Source organism: Apodemus sylvaticus, chromosome 9, assembly GCF_947179515.1.
Source record: "Apodemus sylvaticus chromosome 9, mApoSyl1.1, whole genome shotgun sequence".
In the NCBI taxonomy this organism is placed as follows: Eukaryota; Metazoa; Chordata; class Mammalia; order Rodentia; family Muridae; genus Apodemus; species Apodemus sylvaticus.
In genome coordinates this window covers 46,300,255-46,320,610 of record NC_067480.1, presented here as the reverse complement: position 1 = coordinate 46,320,610, position 20,356 = coordinate 46,300,255, and the positions used below count along the sequence as shown (strand labels likewise).

Sequence of the window (20,356 nt, the reverse complement as noted above, 5' to 3'; positions counted from 1 at the left end):
TTTAAAGAACTTAGGACAATATTTTCAGTAGTGTTACATGCAAAATAAATTAACTAGTCTCTTGTTAGCTAAATTTCTACTGTTTAATTATGGTAGACTTTTAAAAAAAATGGGAGGACATATTCTGGTTAATATAAATCACTTGCGATTAGGAGGCAACACTGTATCTAAATCATAGGCTATGAAGTTGGTTTTTTTTTTTTTAAACAAAATGTCACACAAGCCTTTCATATCAAAGAGAGGATAGATGTATACCTTGAAAACTCCGTTTACACAGACATGATGTGTTTGACAAAAGCTGTTGGACAATATATACAGTTAAGAGTTAGAAAAAGTCAAATTGAATAAAAAGTTGAGATTTAAATTTATTTTCCAGATGACTGCCTATTTGCCCCAACAATATTATTAGAAGTAATTATATATAATATATTTATAAGAACAACCAAATAGTCATTGTTTATGGGTAAAAGGCACAGTTTAATATTTCTAGTGAAGACTGGCTGGCATGGCTGAATGCCTGTATTCCCTCCTCTCTTCCCCTCTCCTTTCCTGTCCTCTTTTTATAATGCTTTTTACAAATTTGGAAAATTGTAAATTCATATTTTTATCAAAGTTGACAACAAAGGTTTATTGAAATGTAGCTGGTCTTTTTTTGGGGGGGGAGGAAGATAAAGTTTATTGGAAATATTTACGTTTTCAAATAATATTAAACAGCTTTATTTTGAGCATTTACTTTGTGTATATATTGCTTTCATACTCTTTTTGTGAACCTGCTATCGACTGGTAGCAGGAAATAAACACTGACTATCATGGGATGGCATTCTCCCACCACGTTGTCCTCTGACCCACCCCCACCCCCGTGGCTATGTGCACCCACCCCTGTGGCTATGTGCACCCACCCCTGTGGCTATGTGCACCCACCCCTGTGGTTATGTGCTCTGTCAGTCCTTTCTCTTCTCCCTTCCTCCCCACTTCCTCCCTCCCCAACCTCCTTGCAGCAGGGTCTCCCTCTATAACACAGGCAGGCCTGGGCTTCTCCTAGAATTACAAATGAATGCCACCACATCTGCTATTAAGTGACTTTTTTCATGTAAAGAAGACCACTAGCCAGAGAAAACTAAATTTTAGTTCCAGCCTTGCTATGATCAATTTGACCACCAATAAGTAACTAAATCTCTTTGACCTCCAGCTTCTTATGATTTTTGTACTTATGAAGAACTTCAAAACCTGCTCAGCTCCAGGGTTGCATTATACTTGACTCTAATTTAATCCTCACCGTGGGGGATTATTGTGGATAAACTAAGAGAAAACATGAGGAAACACAGGTTAAACTGTAAGAGACTGCGTGGGATTTCAAAAATTAATTCTGCATATCTGTCTGGGTCCTCACGCAGCATCTCAGAATAAGGCCATCTACCTATAATAAGCCACATGTGTCAATAAGAAGAGGAGACTAAAGTTGAAAATGAGTCTATCCTGAATGAAGTGAGGCTGCTGTACCTTCATAGTTGATGCAGCCATTGGAGTCCTCCTGGCCCTTCAGTAGCTCCTCTACCTCCTCTTCCCGCATCTTTTCTCCTGGGAAAGCAAACCATTCAAGTTTTAGCAATAATATAGAAACCGAATATTTTCAAATTCCCACCATAAGCAATCAGCCATGGGCTTCTTGAAACATTATTCATCCCAAAACAAACTCACTGCTACAGAAGCCAACAGACATAGTCATTGACTTTTGACTATTATTTTTTCACTTTTACTCTGTAGCCTTTCCCCCTGACTATTCTGATTATGACATGATTTTTCTGTCATGACCTTTCCTGTACGATCTCGCTTACTAAGCCCACTGAAATGAATGTCCTTACCCAGAGTGGCGAGGACGTGGCGGAGTTCAGCACCCATGACGGTACCATTGCCCTCCTTGTCGAAGACACGCAAACCCTCAACGAAGTCTTCATAGCCTCCCTGGTCCTTGTTGTTGGAGATAGCTTGCATCATGGGCAGAAACTGTTCAAACTCGATTTTCTTAGCATTCATCTCTGGAAGAAAATTGCGGTTTGCGGTGTTCGTAAGTCCCATAAAACACTACTTCTGGGTCGTAAACCAAATTCAGATATTCATAAAAACCTCCCCATAACTTAAATTTCAGTGGATAAACTACTAATCTGATGAAACATGGTATAACAGACAATGATCTGAGTTCTGCAGTCCCAGTAGCCCTAGCTTAGCACTCACACTTTCTTTCTATTCATCAGTAATTTTTAATGATAGGCTTACTTGTCCCAACTGGCCTCCCACTTGCCGTGGAACTGAGGATGACTGAATTCCTGAGCCTCCTATGTCCACGTTGAAAGTGCTGAGATTAAAAGTGTTAACCCCAAATGTGGCTCAGCTTTTTTTCTCTCTAATTTATTTTAAATGTATGTGTGTGGGCCTGGCTGTGTGGATGTGGACCACAGGTTCTCTGGTACCTACCACGGGTGAGTGGGATGCTAGATCCTTCGGAACTGGAGTTATTGGTTGGATGACACCTGATGTGCATGCTAGGAACATAACCTGGATCCTCTGCAGTAAATGCATTTAACTTGCTGAGTTCTCTCTCCAGCCCCTTGGTTCAACTTTACTCCCTCTTTGTACACTGTATTCTCAGTTTCAAAATAGAAACACTTCAAAGTATCACTCGCTGTGAGATTTAATAAACCCAGTGCATGAAAAGCTTGTTAAAATGCGTCAGACAAAATGATCAGTTAATAAATTTTATGAGTACTATGATTTACTATGTTCCATAAGCACCAGGAAAGCAATATCAAATTTACCATAATCATTCAAACACAGTAAAAATCTTACTGAAATTTAACTACATATGCTCCCTATGCCTGAGCTTTTGCCAAACCTTCAACTCCTTTGAATTAAAAGTAATTTTTAAGAAGAAGTCCATGAAGAGAGTGCATGCCAAATATTATGTGATATTCTCACTATTTTCTAATTCCAGGTCATTCATTCATATATATACATATGTGTGTATGTCTGTCTGTATACATATATGTATATATATATGTGCATGTGTATATGTGTGTATATGTTTGTATGAGTGTATATATGTGTGTATACATAAATATACACATGCATTTATGACTGAAATTATATAAATAGCGAAATAAAAATTTCCCTCTTCTTTCACAGAAGGAATCTAGCACACTGGGCTATAGAAAGATCACATTTGGGTGTTGAGTCAGCGACTACTTATGTAATGAATTTGTTACTGAGGGATGCTTCTAAGTGAGATGACAATACATGAACATGAGGTTTATACTGTATCCTCACACCATCTCCCTCTCTCACCTTCTGTACCATCTTTCTGCATAATTGTATTGTTCATGTCTTCAGAAAGACAGACTGACTCATGTAGAGGTATGGGTTTTGAAATTTGTCATTTAATCTCTCTTTTTTCTGTCTGTCTGTTTGTCTGCCTTTCTCTCTCTCTCTCTTTCTTTCACGAAGGCACAATCACCAGCCTATCCTTAGTCATCAAGAAAATCATGAAATCATTTGCTCACACCCTCATTTTTTTTTCCTAAATGCAAAGACAAACAGCCCAAACATCTACTTGAGAAAACTTCCATTTTGTGTCTTGTCTATTTTGTTTAGAGTCACATTTTCCAATAGGTTATTATACTTTGCCATGAGCCATTGGGATTAAAAGCAATTTCCTTGTTCTGGACTCATGGCTGGGTTTCCATATGGAGTGAGTGACTTCTCTAATTTCCCTCAATGGGCCTCACTGACTCCTGCTCCAGGATTTACCTGGGGAGACACAATGCAGGGTTTGCTTTAAGGTTTTCAAGGTTTTGTATAAATAATTGATTGGAAATAGAAAATACTCTTTAAGATGTGACTCTGCCTATTTTTTAATTAAGATGGCTGAGTTCCTTTCCAATGGCCACTGAAGCAAAGCCAAAGCGCATTGGCTAAGGAGGCCAGCAGGTGTATTCAGAACACTGTGACTTTATTCTCACATTTGTTTATCAAAGAACTGGCGTTCTCTAGAAGGACATTATTATCCTTGTTCATGGCTGTAAACAAAATGCGGTGTATTAAAAAATGTGCTGTATTTTAGCTATATGCAATGTCTTTGTCAAAATGAAGAATTGTAAGACCCAGAGAATCAGGAATTCTGCTGTGAGATTGTGGCCTGGACCCCGATTTGAGACTGAGGAGGATGTTCTCACTGTTACTTGCCCTTTCTTCTCCAGCTTTTTTTTTTTTTAAATGAAAACGAGCAGAGTTTTTCCATCAATAAGGAGAGAACCATCATGACCAAGCTAAGCTCTATTGTGTGAGAGTTTCACTTATCTTAGAGGTACCTACCTTCGTTGCTAGGGTTCCCGAGAACCTTCTTGACCTCTGCATTGGTGGGATTGGTACCCAGAGCCCGGAGGACATCGCCCACCTGACTCAAGGTGATCTTGCTTTCACCTGTTCTGTCAAACAGGAGAAAGGCCTCCTTGAATTCTGCAAGAAACACAAGGTGTTCAGGCACTGGTGGGTACCGGCTTTTTAGTTCCTGAAACCTTCTAATTAACCCCAGGTCCTTCAAGGATTCGGTTCATACTCTTCTCTGTTTTACAATTTTCAACAACCACTCAAGTTATCTCCGTCTATCACACAGTCACTAGAAAACCCTTTTGGTGTTTCTGTAGGGATTGTTCTAAAGCAGCATTTCTAGTTTTAAGCCAGACTATTATTAATGTGGAATTAGTTTTTAATTATGAAAATTGGAGCTTCTGGTTATCGTGGTTCCTATTTCCTTCTCCTGTGTGGGCAGTAGGAGTCATGTGAAATATTCTGATGCCTTGAGAAAGATTAGGAGTCTCCAAATAGTCCTTCTATTAATTGTCAATGTTAATGAAATGTCAAGAAAGCAAATTTCCAGCTGGGGCTATTGTATGTGAGTTTAATCTAAATTTATTACATTTGGAGAGACATCTTCTTTTGGGGCTCAAGCTTTATAGGCTGTCTTCTCAACTAGTTTCTTCCAGAAATAGAAATAGATATTATTATTAATTATTATTATTATTATTAAATTATCATTTTTATTAAAGTTGGGAGTGTGAGGTAAGCCTGTAAGTTTTACAATGCCATTTAACCACTTCAATGTCTGATTCAAGGGGACTCTTATTATGATTGGTTCAGATGGAAAATTATTTTTAGATCAATTGATATGTTCATATAACTCCGATTTAGCTCCGGAATAATGCATATGACCTAAACACGTTTATAATTTAAAAACATATTTTAAAATTAACATTTAATGGAGATGATTATAGATTGCCATGAACTTGTAAGAAAATAATGCAGAAATTTTATTTTCTCCTCTGTCTAGTTTTCTCCAGTGTAACACTCTGCAGAGTCCCAGCGTGTTGTTGAACTTGGGATATTAACACAGACAGACCGAGCTGTTTTATTCATGTCCACATCTGCGTGTGTTTATTAAGAGTGCACTGGGAGTGCTGCCCTTTCTCACTACGACCTCTCTGCTGGGTACTTTATGTCCTTTAATTCCGTTTCGATCGAACCACTTCACCTTCACAATTATCACTATAATGATTTAGAAATATGTAGCAAACAAACTGAAAAGAGGGCTACAAATGCATTTGGGAACCACCAAAGGCATTTTAATGGAAATATCTGAGCTTAACTAAATGAAAAATTCTGGAAAACCTGGGAGTCAAGGTGGTGATTTACTGGAGTTAACACTAAGGACACTGTAACAATTGGTGAATAAACTCTCAGAACTGGAAACATTCTTTTTAGGCTAAGAGTGATCTCCAACAAATTATGCTGTCAGAAAAGATTACTCTGTCTGATATCCTGGTATCCTATCTTACTATCCCAGTGCCTTTTAGACTGAGTGCATATACATGATTATATGAGTGCGATAACATGATAGGTCATGTTATCCTTCTTTATTAGATCCTATGCAATCTCACCATAATCTGCCCCAATCTGGAAAAAATGCTTGTGCCTTGTGGTTTCATAAGTCAAATGCTATTTTCCATCTTTCCAAAGGTCACATGGAATTGGACTCCACTTGCTACTGGCCTCAGATGCCAGGCATGATGCTTTGAGGACTTGCAGTCACCTGGCTCAGATGCTGGGGTAGAAATGAGATTTTTATGGCTGTAATGGAATCTCTCTGACATCTTTTGATAACTTAAGGGCAGAGACTGGAGAAGTAATTCTTTTAATCCTAGACTTTTAGCCCAAGGCTTAGCTACCCTCTACAAGGTTCCAGAACACTTACTGGTAAACTCCTTCCCAGGCTGGCTATAAAAACCACATCTGATTATGTTCTTACCACACCCCTTTGTTTATGTATTGTTTGTGGTCTTTGCTGTACCTCAAGAACAGAGTGGAGTTGTCTCCACAGACAACAGTGCAAGCAAAACTTAACAGTTTTTCCTAGGGGCTGGAGAGATGGCTCAGCAGTTAAGAGCACCAACTGCTCTTCTGAAGGTCCTGCGTTCAAATCCCAGCAACAACATGGTGGCTCACAACCATCTGTAACAAGATCTGAGACCCTTTTCTGGTGTGTCTGAAGACAGCTACAGTGTATTTAGATATAATAAATAAGTCTTTATTAAATAACCTTTAATAATGCATTATGTGATCTTTTGCCCAGAACAACAGTGTTTCTGAAATATCTGGTGATGAAATTATTCTCCACCTGCCCTCTAATGGTGGTTTTGAACACTTAAATCTAAGTGGTGAGCTTTAAGATTCAGACTTTAACATTTATAATTTAAAAATTATACATTTATAATTTTAAAATTTAATGTTTAAGTAGGCACATTTAGCTATCATGCTAATAGACAGCACAAGACCTAAACCTTCAAATTGTAATTATCTTTGCCTTTCCCTCCCTCCCTTTCCTTCAATCCACATAGAATGGTAAGGACAATGTTCTTCACTCGTTAAAAGCAAGGAAACAAATTCAAGTGGTCTTGATTTATTCTGAAAGCACAGAATTTCTATTTAGTTTGATTAGTTTACATTTGTTTTTCTGACACAAAGCAAAAAATCCAGGCCAATGTACCAATGTTTATTCAATTCTGTGGCTTAAACCTGTTTTCAACATTGGGTGATGGTCTCACACCTAATACTTTAAGTGCATTTATCTCATCAAGGGTTTTTGAATTGTTCATTATTTGATTCAGCAATGCTCTGGCAGCCATGGTGGGATTATAAATCAGGACTTGGAGGAGGGCTGATGATGTAGCTACATCACTAGTTAAAAGTATTTTTTAAACAAATTAGAATCATCATTTCCTTAAGACAAAACCTTCACAATATATCATTAAATGATCTTGAATTGTAAGTCAGCCAATCATTTAAATCACTGCTTCTCAACTTGTAGGCTGAAAGACCCTTTCCCAGGGGTCACATATCAGATATCCTACATACCAGATATTTGCATTGCATTCACAGCAGTAGCAAAATTACAGGTATGAAATAGAAACAAAAATAATTTTATTGTTAGGGTAAGCACAACACGAAGACCTGCGTGAAAGGGTCGCAGCAGTAGGAAGGTTAAGAACCATTGATCTAAACTGTCTCCATGAGGCCATCAACCATGCTATAGGTATCAGTAAGTTTGTACTACAGCAAATAATCTCTTGTTCTAAACTTAAACCTAGACAACATCATACTTAACACGATCCTGAAAGAGACTGATCAACATGGAAAACTTTAGGTAGAGAACTGTTACTAATAACCCATAATTATTTGTATCATATAATGTTATAATACAGTATACATTATTATGACCAATCGCCTGACTTATATAACATCACACAATAAAACTATTTCTATCTCTTCTTTCTATAAACAGATTTTGCTTAGTTTATCCACATAGTGTGATGACTTCACAATAAAAGATTTCTCCCTAAACTCTCTAACCCCAAAATTGAGCTTGTTCAGGATATTTGGACCTGTTGAATCTAAATTCACAAAGGAGAAAAAGTTTTTTTTAAAGAATTGAGACTCACTGATAGTAACTGTTCATGAAAGAACTTTCTAGTCAGTTTGAACTCGTATGAGTAATGATACTACTACTAATCCTCTGGTCACTGAGGAAGAAAGTCCTTTCACCTCTCTAGCCGTCTGTCCGGTATTTCTTAGAGAATGCTGAACCAGGACCCTTCTCCATCTGTGAATTCACTTCTATCCTACAATCCCATTGCCACAGACACTGGGCAGGTTTGATAATTAGGGCAGCTTTTATAATCAGCTTCATTTTTCAAATTGAACACTTCAGACAAATTGAATCTCTCTCTAGGGTTTTAATTAGTAAATTAGTTTTCTAAAACCTAGATCCTTTTGTGACTATATCATATATGATCTTTCCTATTGTATTAAGTTCATCTTATTTAGAAATCAGTGGCTATAAGGACTTATTAAAGCTCCTTTTTTATTTCCTTAAATCTTTGATTACTGGCTATAACCAAAGGCTTCAGTTATACAGACTTATATTTAGAGTGATTGAAAGCAATTTATATATTTAGAGTAGCAACACCAGTGTGGATAATTAGACGGCACTTAGCTCATCCCAAGGGAGTTGGTTTGCTCACTTGTCACCTCTGAGTCTGCACATATGAATGGCCGCAGCTTTTAAACTTACCCTCCTGTTGTTCCTTAGAGAACTCGATCTGTTAGAAAGAAATTAATCATAAAGAATATTTTAACCAGAAAAGAGCATCCTGCTTTCTGAGCGTTTCCAGCTCATTCCCTGAGTTCTCTTCAAAGTGAGCTCTAGAAGTCAGCCCATTTTTTTCTGAGTTTCAGGCATGGCGGTGGGCACGAACAGCCTGTGCCACAAAGGAACATGCTATGGAGTTAGGGACATTTAAAAGGCAGGCAGAGCTCTTCCTAGGGAAGAGCCGCTCAGATCACTTACCGGCAATCTGGTCAGCACTGAAGGACTGTAGTGGCAAGAGAGAGAGAGAAAGAGAGGACTTTCAAATGCATTGACAGAAAGAGTGCTCTCTGCTCTGGGGCCTTTAGGAAACCATGTAGGTACCACTGTACAGGAAGAGTGTGTGAGGGCCAGTTTTGAACCTAGGAGCATAAAATCTATTGCAAAAGATAACTTGGAAATCCTTTCTCTATATCTTAACGATGTAAAATATTAAAAATGCTAAACTGACCACTGCTTAGAATGCCATAGCCATCTATATTTAGCATATGTCCAATGAGATAGACATTTAAAACTGCAAATAAAATTGCATATAAAAAACACCCTTTAAAAGTCTTCCCATCTAATTAACATGTTTTATACTAGTATATGACACTGAAGAATCAGATACATTTTGGTTAACTTCAGCTATCCGTCATCACTGAATTCTGTATACACGATAGCTGCACTTTTTCCCCTTCTAAATTTAGATGAATCTTACGTGATATAGCAAAAGCTGATGAAGCACAAACGACTGCTCTGGGGAAGAAGACGAATTTTTCCATCTGGTGAAATAGTTCCAAGTAATTTCTTCTATCTTCAACCTAGCTCATGGAAACCAATAGTAGGTTCCAAAAACCTTGCACTAAATAGGTCCTGTCCTCCATCCTATTCCTTGTCTGCCTGGCGTCTCAGTGTGCTGCTGTTGCCCGACTGTCTCCTCCTATAAATGACATATCGTTGTCTTGTAGGACCCACCATGATGGAGTTCTAGGCTGCAAAACAGCAGTGGGGCTGGAGGGTAAACTGAAGGCGGCTCCGATCCCTGAGTGGAGTCTCACCTCACGGTGGCTTCCTTTTATTTCTGGGCGAACTGACCTCATATCTAGCATCAGATTTCACAGGGCAGTTGCCACTCCTCCAGGAGGAGTTTGTTAGCTTTCTTAGGGCAAAGAGAGAGAGACATGTACCCTAGGGCTATTTTTAGGAAACCAGCATCTAGACGTGAACAGCCCTGGTGAGATGGAAGCCTGTCAGTACTTTTATGGTCTTTATCTCCAAGATGTTCCCTGCAACTGTCCTTCTTAAGACATTTCTCTGCTCATGGAAAACTTGGGATTCATCTAGGGCTCAGGCTTCTGATGCGTAATGACGGACCTTGCAAGTGTCTAGTCAGCAAGTCTGGGTGTTAATGGGACTTCGTGGATGTGACTGGGTTGAGGTTTGAAATAGTAACTGATATAGAAAGGACACTCTTCAAAGCTCGGCCTCTTATGGTAAAGTTCTGAGGTCCTGAAAAGGCATTGAGTGCTCTGGGTATTTCTTAGGATACACCCACTTGGCAATCTGATCGGGTTCCCAAGTCACCATTAAAGAATAGTCTTTTGCAAGCAGTATTAGCAAGAGTATAAGGGTTTTTTTGTTTGTTTGTTTGTTTGCTTGTTTTGTTTTTCTAAAGAATGGGCTGGAGTCCCCCTTTCTATCTCTTCCCTTCATCTCCTGGCATTAGGTCTGAGGATGTCCTTCCTCCCTTGTTTTCTTTACAGAGATTGACTATTCCTGTATATTTTCATTTCTGAAAATCTTAGCAAGCAAGAAAACCGACACATCAAGTTTGTATCTCTTTGTTGTTGTTGCTAAGTTCTTACTAAAACCAAGCTTCCCTGCCTAACGCTTTGTGGCTCTGACTGCAGACAGAGAATAAAATAACCTAAAGTAAGGCTCATGGAGTGCAAAATAGTACTTCAACATTTTAAAGGTGTTTAAGGGAATTGCCGGCTATGGGCTTCTATAGCAGCTTCTCTGTAAATAGGAAAAGCTGGCATGGCTTTGGGGCAAAGATCAGGTTTAGGGTGTTCACTGGCGTTCAGATAGGGGGTTAGCATTCTCTACACATTTTCCTGAAGCACAAAGGAATGAAGGAGGTGCGAGGTGAATTGTGACTTCTGCATGTGTCCTTAAGGAAGTTATTCATAAAAAGCAGGAAGTGTGTCCTGTCAACTTACCCATTTCCAGAGAAATGAACAACTAAATATACACCATTTCTTCAAAATTATGTGCATATATGAAAATATCTCAATGCTAGTCACCATTCTGTATGATTATTAGGTACTGATCACAATATTAAACATATATATCACTTTTGACCCAAAGTTTACAATTGTGAAAAATAGCTCCAAGGATCTTGAGTCTCTAAACGACGAACGATAATATAATCTAAGGTAGCAGTACCTAAGTAAATGTGTCTTCATGTTTTTACATGGTTGAAAACATGATATTTTTAACGGTGATTGGGGAATGATAGTTAATGGAAAGATTAAAAATGTTTTGAGTCATTAAAGTGAAATTTTGTAATTGATATTTGTGCTATTAGATTTGATGAAATTGCATCATGTATTTGTAGCACTAAATCTGGATTGCCTCATCATTACTGAGAGCCAGTATATATCTTTTGGGAAGCTAGTAACTATAAAAATTCCATTGAGGTTGCCCCATTGTACATAATGATAATCTTAAAATTACATCTTTTTCAGGTGGAAAACTGTGGTGGCCTTGCATACATACGGAACATGATCAATGTGTATAAAAACTTGTGGGAAAACTGGAAAGTCAGCACCAAAATTCAATTTATTTGTGAATAAGCTATTTTTATCCACTTAGATATCACATTATGCTTTTTTGTTACTATTAAAATAGGATCCGTAAAGTACTAAGAAATTGTTATTTCATCCCAGTTTTTCTCTACATGTTTATCATATCAACAATAAATGTTTAGTTTTTTCTCAACCTACCGAAAATCAAAATATAAATTTAAACAGACCAATTGACACAAGAAAGAATAAACTATAGTTAAGTCCAGAGAGAAAAATAAACTTTAAATGTTAGATCTATGTGATGTGCTCAAAAATAAAGGAAACAACTTATCTCCTGTCCTCTGTTAGAATGGCAAGCCCCTGTCCTGCTTCTCCTCCTTGTTAAATAGGACTCTCATCAGCAAATGTGTGATCTGATTACACAGCCATTGGTTAGGGCCTCAGCCTGAGATCATCATTTGGTGTGTTTCAAATCTTTTCGTCTGGTGTGCAACCATTGTTCTCTCCTCTTGTCACATCAGACATTCTTCTCAGCCTTGGTCAGAAAGCCTCATCCAAAGAATTCTTTCTTCCCTGTGTTGGACCTGGCTCTTTTCCCCAATGCCAAGCCAGTCAGCCTAACTGCTTCCCAGCCTGCTGGGAAGCCCAGGTCAATGCTGAAAGCCCATAGCTTGTTTCTAACGTGGATCTGGATGTTTCTAACAGTGCCTCTCTCCCGAGAGCACTGACTTTGCATTGTACTTGGGTTTGTGTCTATCACCACTCTATGGATACTTCTCCTCTTCAGATGCTTGGTGAGCTTTTCATTCGATTAACACCCCTAGACTGGTAATGCTCTATGCTTCCTCTGCACGTGGGGTGGGTTGACTGTGGACACAAGTTCCTCTTTCAAACATGAGTTCTCCTCTAGAGTATATTTCCAGAGGACAGAAACTTTATCTGTTCTTTTATAAAGTTTGCACTCCAGAAAAAAAAGAATGCGTGTTCTTTATCAGTACTGCATCTTCAGCACCCAGAACTGCCCAGCACGTAGTAGCTACGCTCACTTAAAATTCTTTAATATTTATACCTCTAGTATTTCACTTTGGATTTTATACAAATGCTTATAGTCCAGAGCTCTAATTTGTTAATCTTTAATTTCTTTTTAAAGACATCTTTATTATCTTAGCCTATGTCTTTGCCTTCCCTGGTTGATAAAAAACCACATTTCACATGTGTTATAGCTCATCCATTCACATACAGAGTTGAGTTTAGGTAAACAGCAATCTGAAAGACCCCTACTACTAAGAAGAATTCTTACTGCAGTGATAGTCTTCTCCATTTTGAGAACTGTCTTTCTGCTAGTGACTGTGAAGTTTGGGTCACTGATGGAAGATAAATTTTCTGGCACCTAAATGGAATTACTTTACAGGACAAAGTATTACAATGCACTTAAAGAAAATAGAGAGCTAATCTATGTTAAATTTTAGTATCTTAGAAGTGGTGTCATTAAAGAGTGTGTGGGAAATGGATGGTGTTAAATACTAAGGGTATGTCCTAGGGAGGAGCCTGCACCTCGATGATCAAAGCTCTCCTCATTTTAGGGGGATGCACACATGCCAGTGACTGGAGCTAAGAAAAGAAGCTGCTGTAACCAGAGCCAGTTTCCACCCAAGAGAACACTGTTGGATGTTCTCTGCCATCTTGCTGGCAGAGAGATCAGAGCTAGACACATATCAACCTTTATGGAAATAATTAAACTAATTTCTCTTACGGAGTTTTTAGCATCTACCGTAAAAGGCCATTAGAAATAATATGTGAAACAGTTAGAATGGTGTTTCATAATATGTCTCTCAAGGTCAAAGGAAAGAAATATCTCTCCTTATACCTTTGAGCTCAACAAAGGAGTATTTAGGATGCTTATTAAAATATTATAGGAATGAGGGAAACTAGAACAATGGGGCTAGAAGAGCTGTAAGATGGTTGGATACATTAGTCTGAAATGAGACTGGCCTGATACAGCCATGTCCAGCAGGCTTGCACTGCTCATCTGAATCCTGTCACCGAAGCATAAAACCTTGCAATTAAAAATAGCTCAGCTCAGATCTGTAGGAAGTAGTAGAGACCTAAGTGAATTTTGATACGAGTTTCAAAATGTGATCCAACTCTGCTCCTCTCCAGTTTTCTCTCCCACTCCGTCCTAGTTAATAATTGAGAAACAAATTTACAATTTCTTAAGCTGTATGTTTTCTTTGTACATTTATTTATTTACATGTACTTTCTTAAAAATTAAAATGCGTTTTTCTTCACTTTTTAATTTTCCTAAAATAAATACTTAAAATATTATAGCTAAGAAATTTTGATTTGTCTAGAATAGAAGTTCCTCTTGGGACAGCCATGATAAATGAATACTAATTATTCTTCTAGACACTGATGGGATACATGGAGAACTAGAAGGCAAATCTTACTCTAGCTGTCAGGACAAATCATGTGTCTTTTAATTTAAATAATTTCTCTAGATTATGTTTCTTGAATACATGATAATCTTTTTTATGATGTTTTGGTTGCTTATGGTTTAATATGTTTTGAATTTTCAATTCTTTAGGTTGTAGGACCTACCACAACTTACTCTATGGAAAAGGACAGGTTATCTGAAAACTCAATTTATATGTTGTACTCATTGCAATAAAGAAAGTTTTATAAAAATGTAATTTCACAGCAGCATGTTCAAGTCGACTGGATTTTTATGAGCTGGAGATAATACACTGTTGGGCTCACGGTAGCTAAGAAACAGCTCACTCACAAGGACAGAAGGGAAAATGTTCTAAGGAAAACCTTTCTTCCCCAGCTTCAAGTCACTATTATTAGTTTCTGACTAGAACAATTGGACTTATCACCACATGATTTAAAATTTAACTAGTATAGTCAGAAGTCACTAATACTTTTATATGGCAGGTTTTGCTGTTGAGATCCTGGTTTGGCGTGAAAACCGAAGTGGTAACATTGTTGAAGAAGTAAAGTAGGTGATATCCCCGCTTCATACAAAAAGGGGTTCAGTCGGAAGAGAAGAAAATGCAGTCTCAGCAGACTAAATATAACCCTTTCCACAATTCCCATGAGTCAGATGGTGCTTAGCACTGGGTAAAGACAGCTTGCCAGGAGTTTCACTTGCATACTGAAAGGTCAAGGCTAAATCTGGCCCTGTCACTTTGTGGTCTCCTCATCTTGCACAGATTTAATTATCTTTAAATGAAAAGCAGTTTTCACATTTTAGTTGGTAAAGGCATGTCTTTCCTTGCAAGCTGTGTGATACTTTGCAAAGATGCTGTTCAGTTACATACATTTCAAAATGACACTATGGGGAGAGTTACAACATTGGCCCCTCACAGTTCTCCATTCCCTTTGTTCTCTCTCTCCAGTATAGATGGGTAACAGACAAAAGACCTTACTGATGCAGACTCAGGGGTAAACAGTTTTTTATTTCTTTTCGAAGATCAATTGTGTTTACCTTTTTCCTTTTCTTTTTCATTGTTTTTTAAATTAGAGGTTGACAGTATGCATTCGTCTCATGCCTTTTCCCCAAAGGATGTTAAGATTACTATTTAACCATGTTATATATGTGACATTGCATTTCTGCTCATCACTCCACAGAATGCTAGTCAAATTAGTGTCTTTGTTTATAAGCAAATAAAAGTCCCTTTTCAGAAGATTAGCCTGATGATGGCAGATTTAAAGATTAGATTTGGTTTGTGGCAGTGTTTAACTAGAAGAAAAATCACAATCATCTTGAAATTCAACATTCCATTACAGGTGGACATATTTTTATATCCATTCTGGTTTACAACTTTTTACAGGAAGTGGGACAGAGTGAATAAGACTTCTTTGAAGAGTCTACAATTTCATCCTCTGGCTATAAAAAACCATGTAACTCCCCAGCAGCAGGTGTTAGGGAGGGTGAGGGAAGCCTTGGAAAAAACAAGACCGCTCAGACCAGCTAAGGTCAAAGTCTTGCCGAAGGAACTCTGCAGTGGCTCTCTTCCTCCCTCTCCTGGCCGAGATGGGACTGTGCGGTATAATAAAAACAAAAGAAACAAAAGGAAAACCAGCTCTGGTCCTGCACCGGAAACATCTGTGTTCCGAATGACAAGTCTGCAGCTTATTTTTTAGAAAACAAAGGCAGCTGAATGCTCACCATGGCTAACTATAAAGTTACCCTGTTGGTTAAGTCTTACCTTTGCCATGTAACTAGTCCTTTGATGATGGACCTCCTGTGAGTTCCGATTCCTCCTTGGATCTACCAACTTATCAAACCTTTGGAGTCTTTCCAAGCCTGCGATCAGTTACTGTTTTGTGCTTTGTTTTTTGGTAGGTTTCTGTCAATGCATTCTTAACTATTACTGATTTTTTTTTTTTTTTTTTTTTTTTTTTTTTTTTTTTGTAAAATTGCCTGCAGTATCGCGTCCGCGTCAGGAATGACCCGATTGTGGCACAAATACAGTGCAAATTAGAATTTAAGCTACACATTTCGAAAAAATGACAGAAGTCTCCACTTCACAGCATTCCTGGCTTACCAGCCAACATACATGCACCATGCAAAAAATCCACTTTCATATTAACGCTCTTTTAAAACCCAGACACGTGGCTGTCTTACTTATTTCTGCTCACCATTTTGTTTGGTGGCCACTAATATCCATTCCTTTATTTGCACCCTCAGTCTTAATGGTGGTTTTAATTCCCATGTGATCCTGGGAGGCAGTGGTATTCTGGTCCTAGGATTTTTTTTTTCTGGAAATATCATCTCTCTAAAGGCAAAGAGAGCTGAGAACTATCCAAAGCACTAATATTAATGTTTCAAATGTCAATGGGACTTGGTGAAAAGCACTCACAAAAATGTCTATGGGTATAAGACATCTGGTAAGCATTTGTTCAGAGACCCTCAAAGTTTTTATGTCAGGAAGAACTGGAGAAGCATTCTAAACAAATAGCTAACAAACCAGGGAATCAGATTGGGAAAGCACACTTAAGCAAACTAATCAAAAATATCCAAGATTGTTCAGAGTTCATGGAGAATAGGGTATGTAACTATTAAATGTGGTTTATGTTACAATGGACCAGGGTCTTAGTTGAGAAAAATATTGAGGAATGAATTTAATTATTGCTGTGTCTTATATATAATTAAACTTCAGCATTACCACAGTGTAAAGGATAGTTAGATTTCTAATCTTACAGGACATATGAAATAAATCTTATAATCCAATTAAGTTTTGTTCTTTATAGAGTTTTCAGAAAGTTAATGAATATGTATATAGATATGTTCATTTTCTCTGCTTGAAGAAAGTTTATAACTGATATGAGGAAATACATCAAGACGCATCAAGTGATTAAAAGCATCATAATAGGAAATGCCATAATATACTTTCTAATTAGCCCTGTTACCTACTGGAATGAAATGAAATATTATAAAGCTCTCAAGCTGCACTGTATTCTCAGGCTTTGCTAAAACATTTCCAAATATGTACTGATTCTATATGGATGAGGCAAAAATCACTGGAGGAATTTGCATTTCTTTACGCAAATGAGTCTGCTTCGATTCCTCCATTTCTATCTTCTTCTGTATGTGTGTGTGTGTGTGTATGTATGTATGTGTGTGTGTATGTGTATGTGTGTATGTGTATGTGTGTGTATGTGTGTGTATGTGTGTGTATGTGTATGTATGTGTGTGTATATGTGTGTGTGTATGTATGTGTGTGTATGTATGTGTTTATGTGTGTGTATGTATGTGTGTATGTATGTGTGTATGTGTATGTATGTGTGTATGTGTGTGTATGTGTGTATGTGTGTGTATGTGTATGTATGTGTGTGTATATGTGTGTGTATGTGTGTATGTATGTGTGTATGTATGTGTGTATGTGTGTGTATGTATGTGTGTATGTGTGTGTATGTGTATGTATGTGTGTATATGGTGTATGTGTGTGTATGTGTATATGTGTATGTGTGTGTATGTGTGTGCATGTGTGTATATGTGTGTGTATGTATGTGTATGTGTGCGAGTATGTTGCATGTGTGTGTGTCTGTGTGTGTGTGTGTGTGTGTGTGTGTGTGTTTGTGTGTTCGTTCCTCCTTAAAATCTATTCCAATGAAAAGCTGACAGTGGAGCATGCTGCATTCGCGCAACTCAGAGGCCTTCCTTAGCTTTTCTTGCTAGAACCAGCATTAATTTAGCACAGGGGTGGGAGGGTAAAACAGTGTCATGACTCAGAGGACCATGCCACATCTCTGCTGGCTGGAAAAAGTGACTGCTTAATGTCTGGATTAAAACACTGATATTAAAGGAAGTTTATTTACTTATTTTCTGATACATGATTTCTCTGGGTAGAAAATTAAAGACTGCTTTCATTAATGGTATACTTCTGGGTTTTCATTCTTTCCTTTCCTTTCAGAAGCTCATCCCAGAACCGCAGGGATGATACTGTCTTATAAATCACAATAAATATATAAAAGAATGGCTTTGCCACTGACTTAAGGTTCTAAAGTGGTTACAGAGTGGAGCGCTAGAGAATCGAGAAGTGCATTGGGAGCCGAAATCACAGCTGCACGCTGCAGTCCGCGTGCACCTGCAGAGACAGCAACTACAGTTGCTGAGGATGAAGATCTGGGTTCTTGTTAAGGAACCAACTACATGCACCTTGTCCTCAAAATAAAAAAAAAATCATTTTCAGAAGATCTAACATGCATTTCCCCTAAATGGACATTCATTAATGATGCTGCATCCTACAACCAAGTTCTTTCAAATATGACTTCAGGTTCAGATACAGATTAAACATGTGTGATATTCGTGTATGTTGGAAACACATTTTATTTCATATGTAGCTGGAATGTTATAAAAAGTACTACTATATTTGATTTTGTCACATAAATCTAAGTGTGCTCTGATTCAATGTTATTTTAGAGTTTTTTTTTTAAATAAAGCTCCCTGATTATACTAAAATAGTCGATGGAATGTTTGTGTGTAGATCAGCATGGCTGCTTTCTGATGCAGCGTTAAGCTCAAAGCTTCAGATGTACTACGTACAGGATCCTTGGCTTGGATGGAAGGATCACCTCATAAGCACTTTGACTCTACTTCTCCATAAAAGGCAGGGTTCCTTAGATGAAGATTTTCAACCTGCTATGAGGACCAGTCTAAGCCCAGCTAGTGAGGAGAAGGTGCATTGGTGGCCACAGCATTGATGAGAGGTGACAGGGACATGCATTCATTATTTTCCCAAGCAGGTCATCTTTTCTAAAACAGAAAACTTGGTTCACAGCAAACTCTCCACACAAAAATCATTCACATTCTCCTTAGTTCAAAATAAGAATGCAAAAGGCTCTTCACAGATTAATAGCTATAAAAATGACAGGATACACACACACACACACACACACATGTATATATGTGTGTGTTATTTTTGTTTAAAAGGAACTTAAAATTCTGAATTAAATGCTGTATATAAATAAACAGGATGAGAGTTATGGTCACTGAAGCACTTGAGTGCATGATTGTCTGCACTGAGATATCACTAAGTGTATGCAGTTCTATTAAACAAATTTGAAGAGGGAATTAGCTTGAATTGCAAAAAAGAATTTTTTTCAGATGAAGTAAAACAGCTGTCAAATAGATGTGTCCGAGACAACTGGGTTATCAGCTGTCTTCGAGTTTCTGGAAACAAGCACAAGCTAATTTTTTTTTTTTTTTTTTAGAATGATATAGTTTTATAGTCAGGGATCCAATTTCCAAGGAGATTTTATTTAATATACTCTTTAGACATTTGTAACTGCAAAATCTCTAGATTTGTATATTCCGCCCCCTCCCCCAAATTGTGCTGTGGCAAATTAGGGAAAAATGGAAAACAGAATCAACAAAAACTGAACAAGAAAAGAGCGAACACAAACCTCACATGTAATATCCACTCTTAATAACCGTCACTGGAATTGTATGCTCCAGCCCATGTTATTTAGCAGGATTCCCGACTTTTAAAACACACCGGTTCACTGAGAAATGCCTTTCCTTTCAATGAAAAATAGAACTCTCCACAAATTCCTTGAGCTCCTTAACGTTGAAAGATGTTTCAGTGACCAAAACGTATCCACTTGTTTAAGTTACCTTAATAGCAGACAGATCGATTTTTTCCTCTTTTTTGGCTGGGGCAGGGGCTGGGGCCGGGGCTGGGGCAGGAGCAGCAGCAGCGGGCTTCTTCACGTCTTTCTTTGGTGCCATTTTGATTAAAAGGATGGGTTAACAAAAGAAGGATCTCCTCCAGAAGAACCTGTCAGAGTGACACTTGGAAGAGCAGTGGTGGCTCGCTTGACCCGCAGCCCAGCGTCTGGAGGGTGGACCCGGAGTGTTAAATGATATAAGGGCATGCATATATATTTCCCTTAGTGCCTAATAGAACCTTGACACACGCGGCTGGATTGGACAGTTCACTTGTCCAGGGGGGTGGCATTCCGGCTCAGACTATAAATGGAATCTAAAGGGTCAGGGCTTCCTTAAGTTTTTTGAACGCCTCTTGCTGTTTCCCCAACCCCCCTACCTCTGTCTATAAAGGAGAAAGAAGCAAGACAAAGTCAGCCATGGTTTGTTTGGTGACAGCTGATAGACTTAACTTTTTCTTGGTGGAATTACAGTTCTGTTGAAGCTGTAAATCTTTTTTTTTTTCCTTCCTAAGAAACTTTACAGGATTCGATTTCAAGTTGGAATTTTGGCTGAGACCATCACCAACTTTCACCCAGCTTCTCCACGGCTCATGCCCCTCCCTCCTTGGCCGTGATTTGCAAGAAAATGTTGGTCAGC

The 20,356-nt window shown here is 38.1% G+C and overlaps 1 protein-coding gene across 1 annotated transcript; it reads right to left on the bottom strand.

Annotated features, from left to right (window-relative positions):
* Positions 1 to 269: 269 nt before the first annotated feature.
* On the bottom strand, positions 270 to 19,780 carry Myl1 (myosin light chain 1). Its single transcript, XM_052192984.1, has 6 exons — positions 19,667 to 19,780; positions 8,678 to 8,705; positions 4,366 to 4,509; positions 1,863 to 2,036; positions 1,501 to 1,578; positions 270 to 298 (listed from the first exon to the last, which is right to left on the bottom strand). Exons 1-6 carry the CDS (start codon positions 19,778 to 19,780, stop codon positions 270 to 272), a joined length of 567 nt encoding a protein of 188 aa, XP_052048944.1.
* Positions 19,781 to 20,356: the final 576 nt, after the last annotated feature.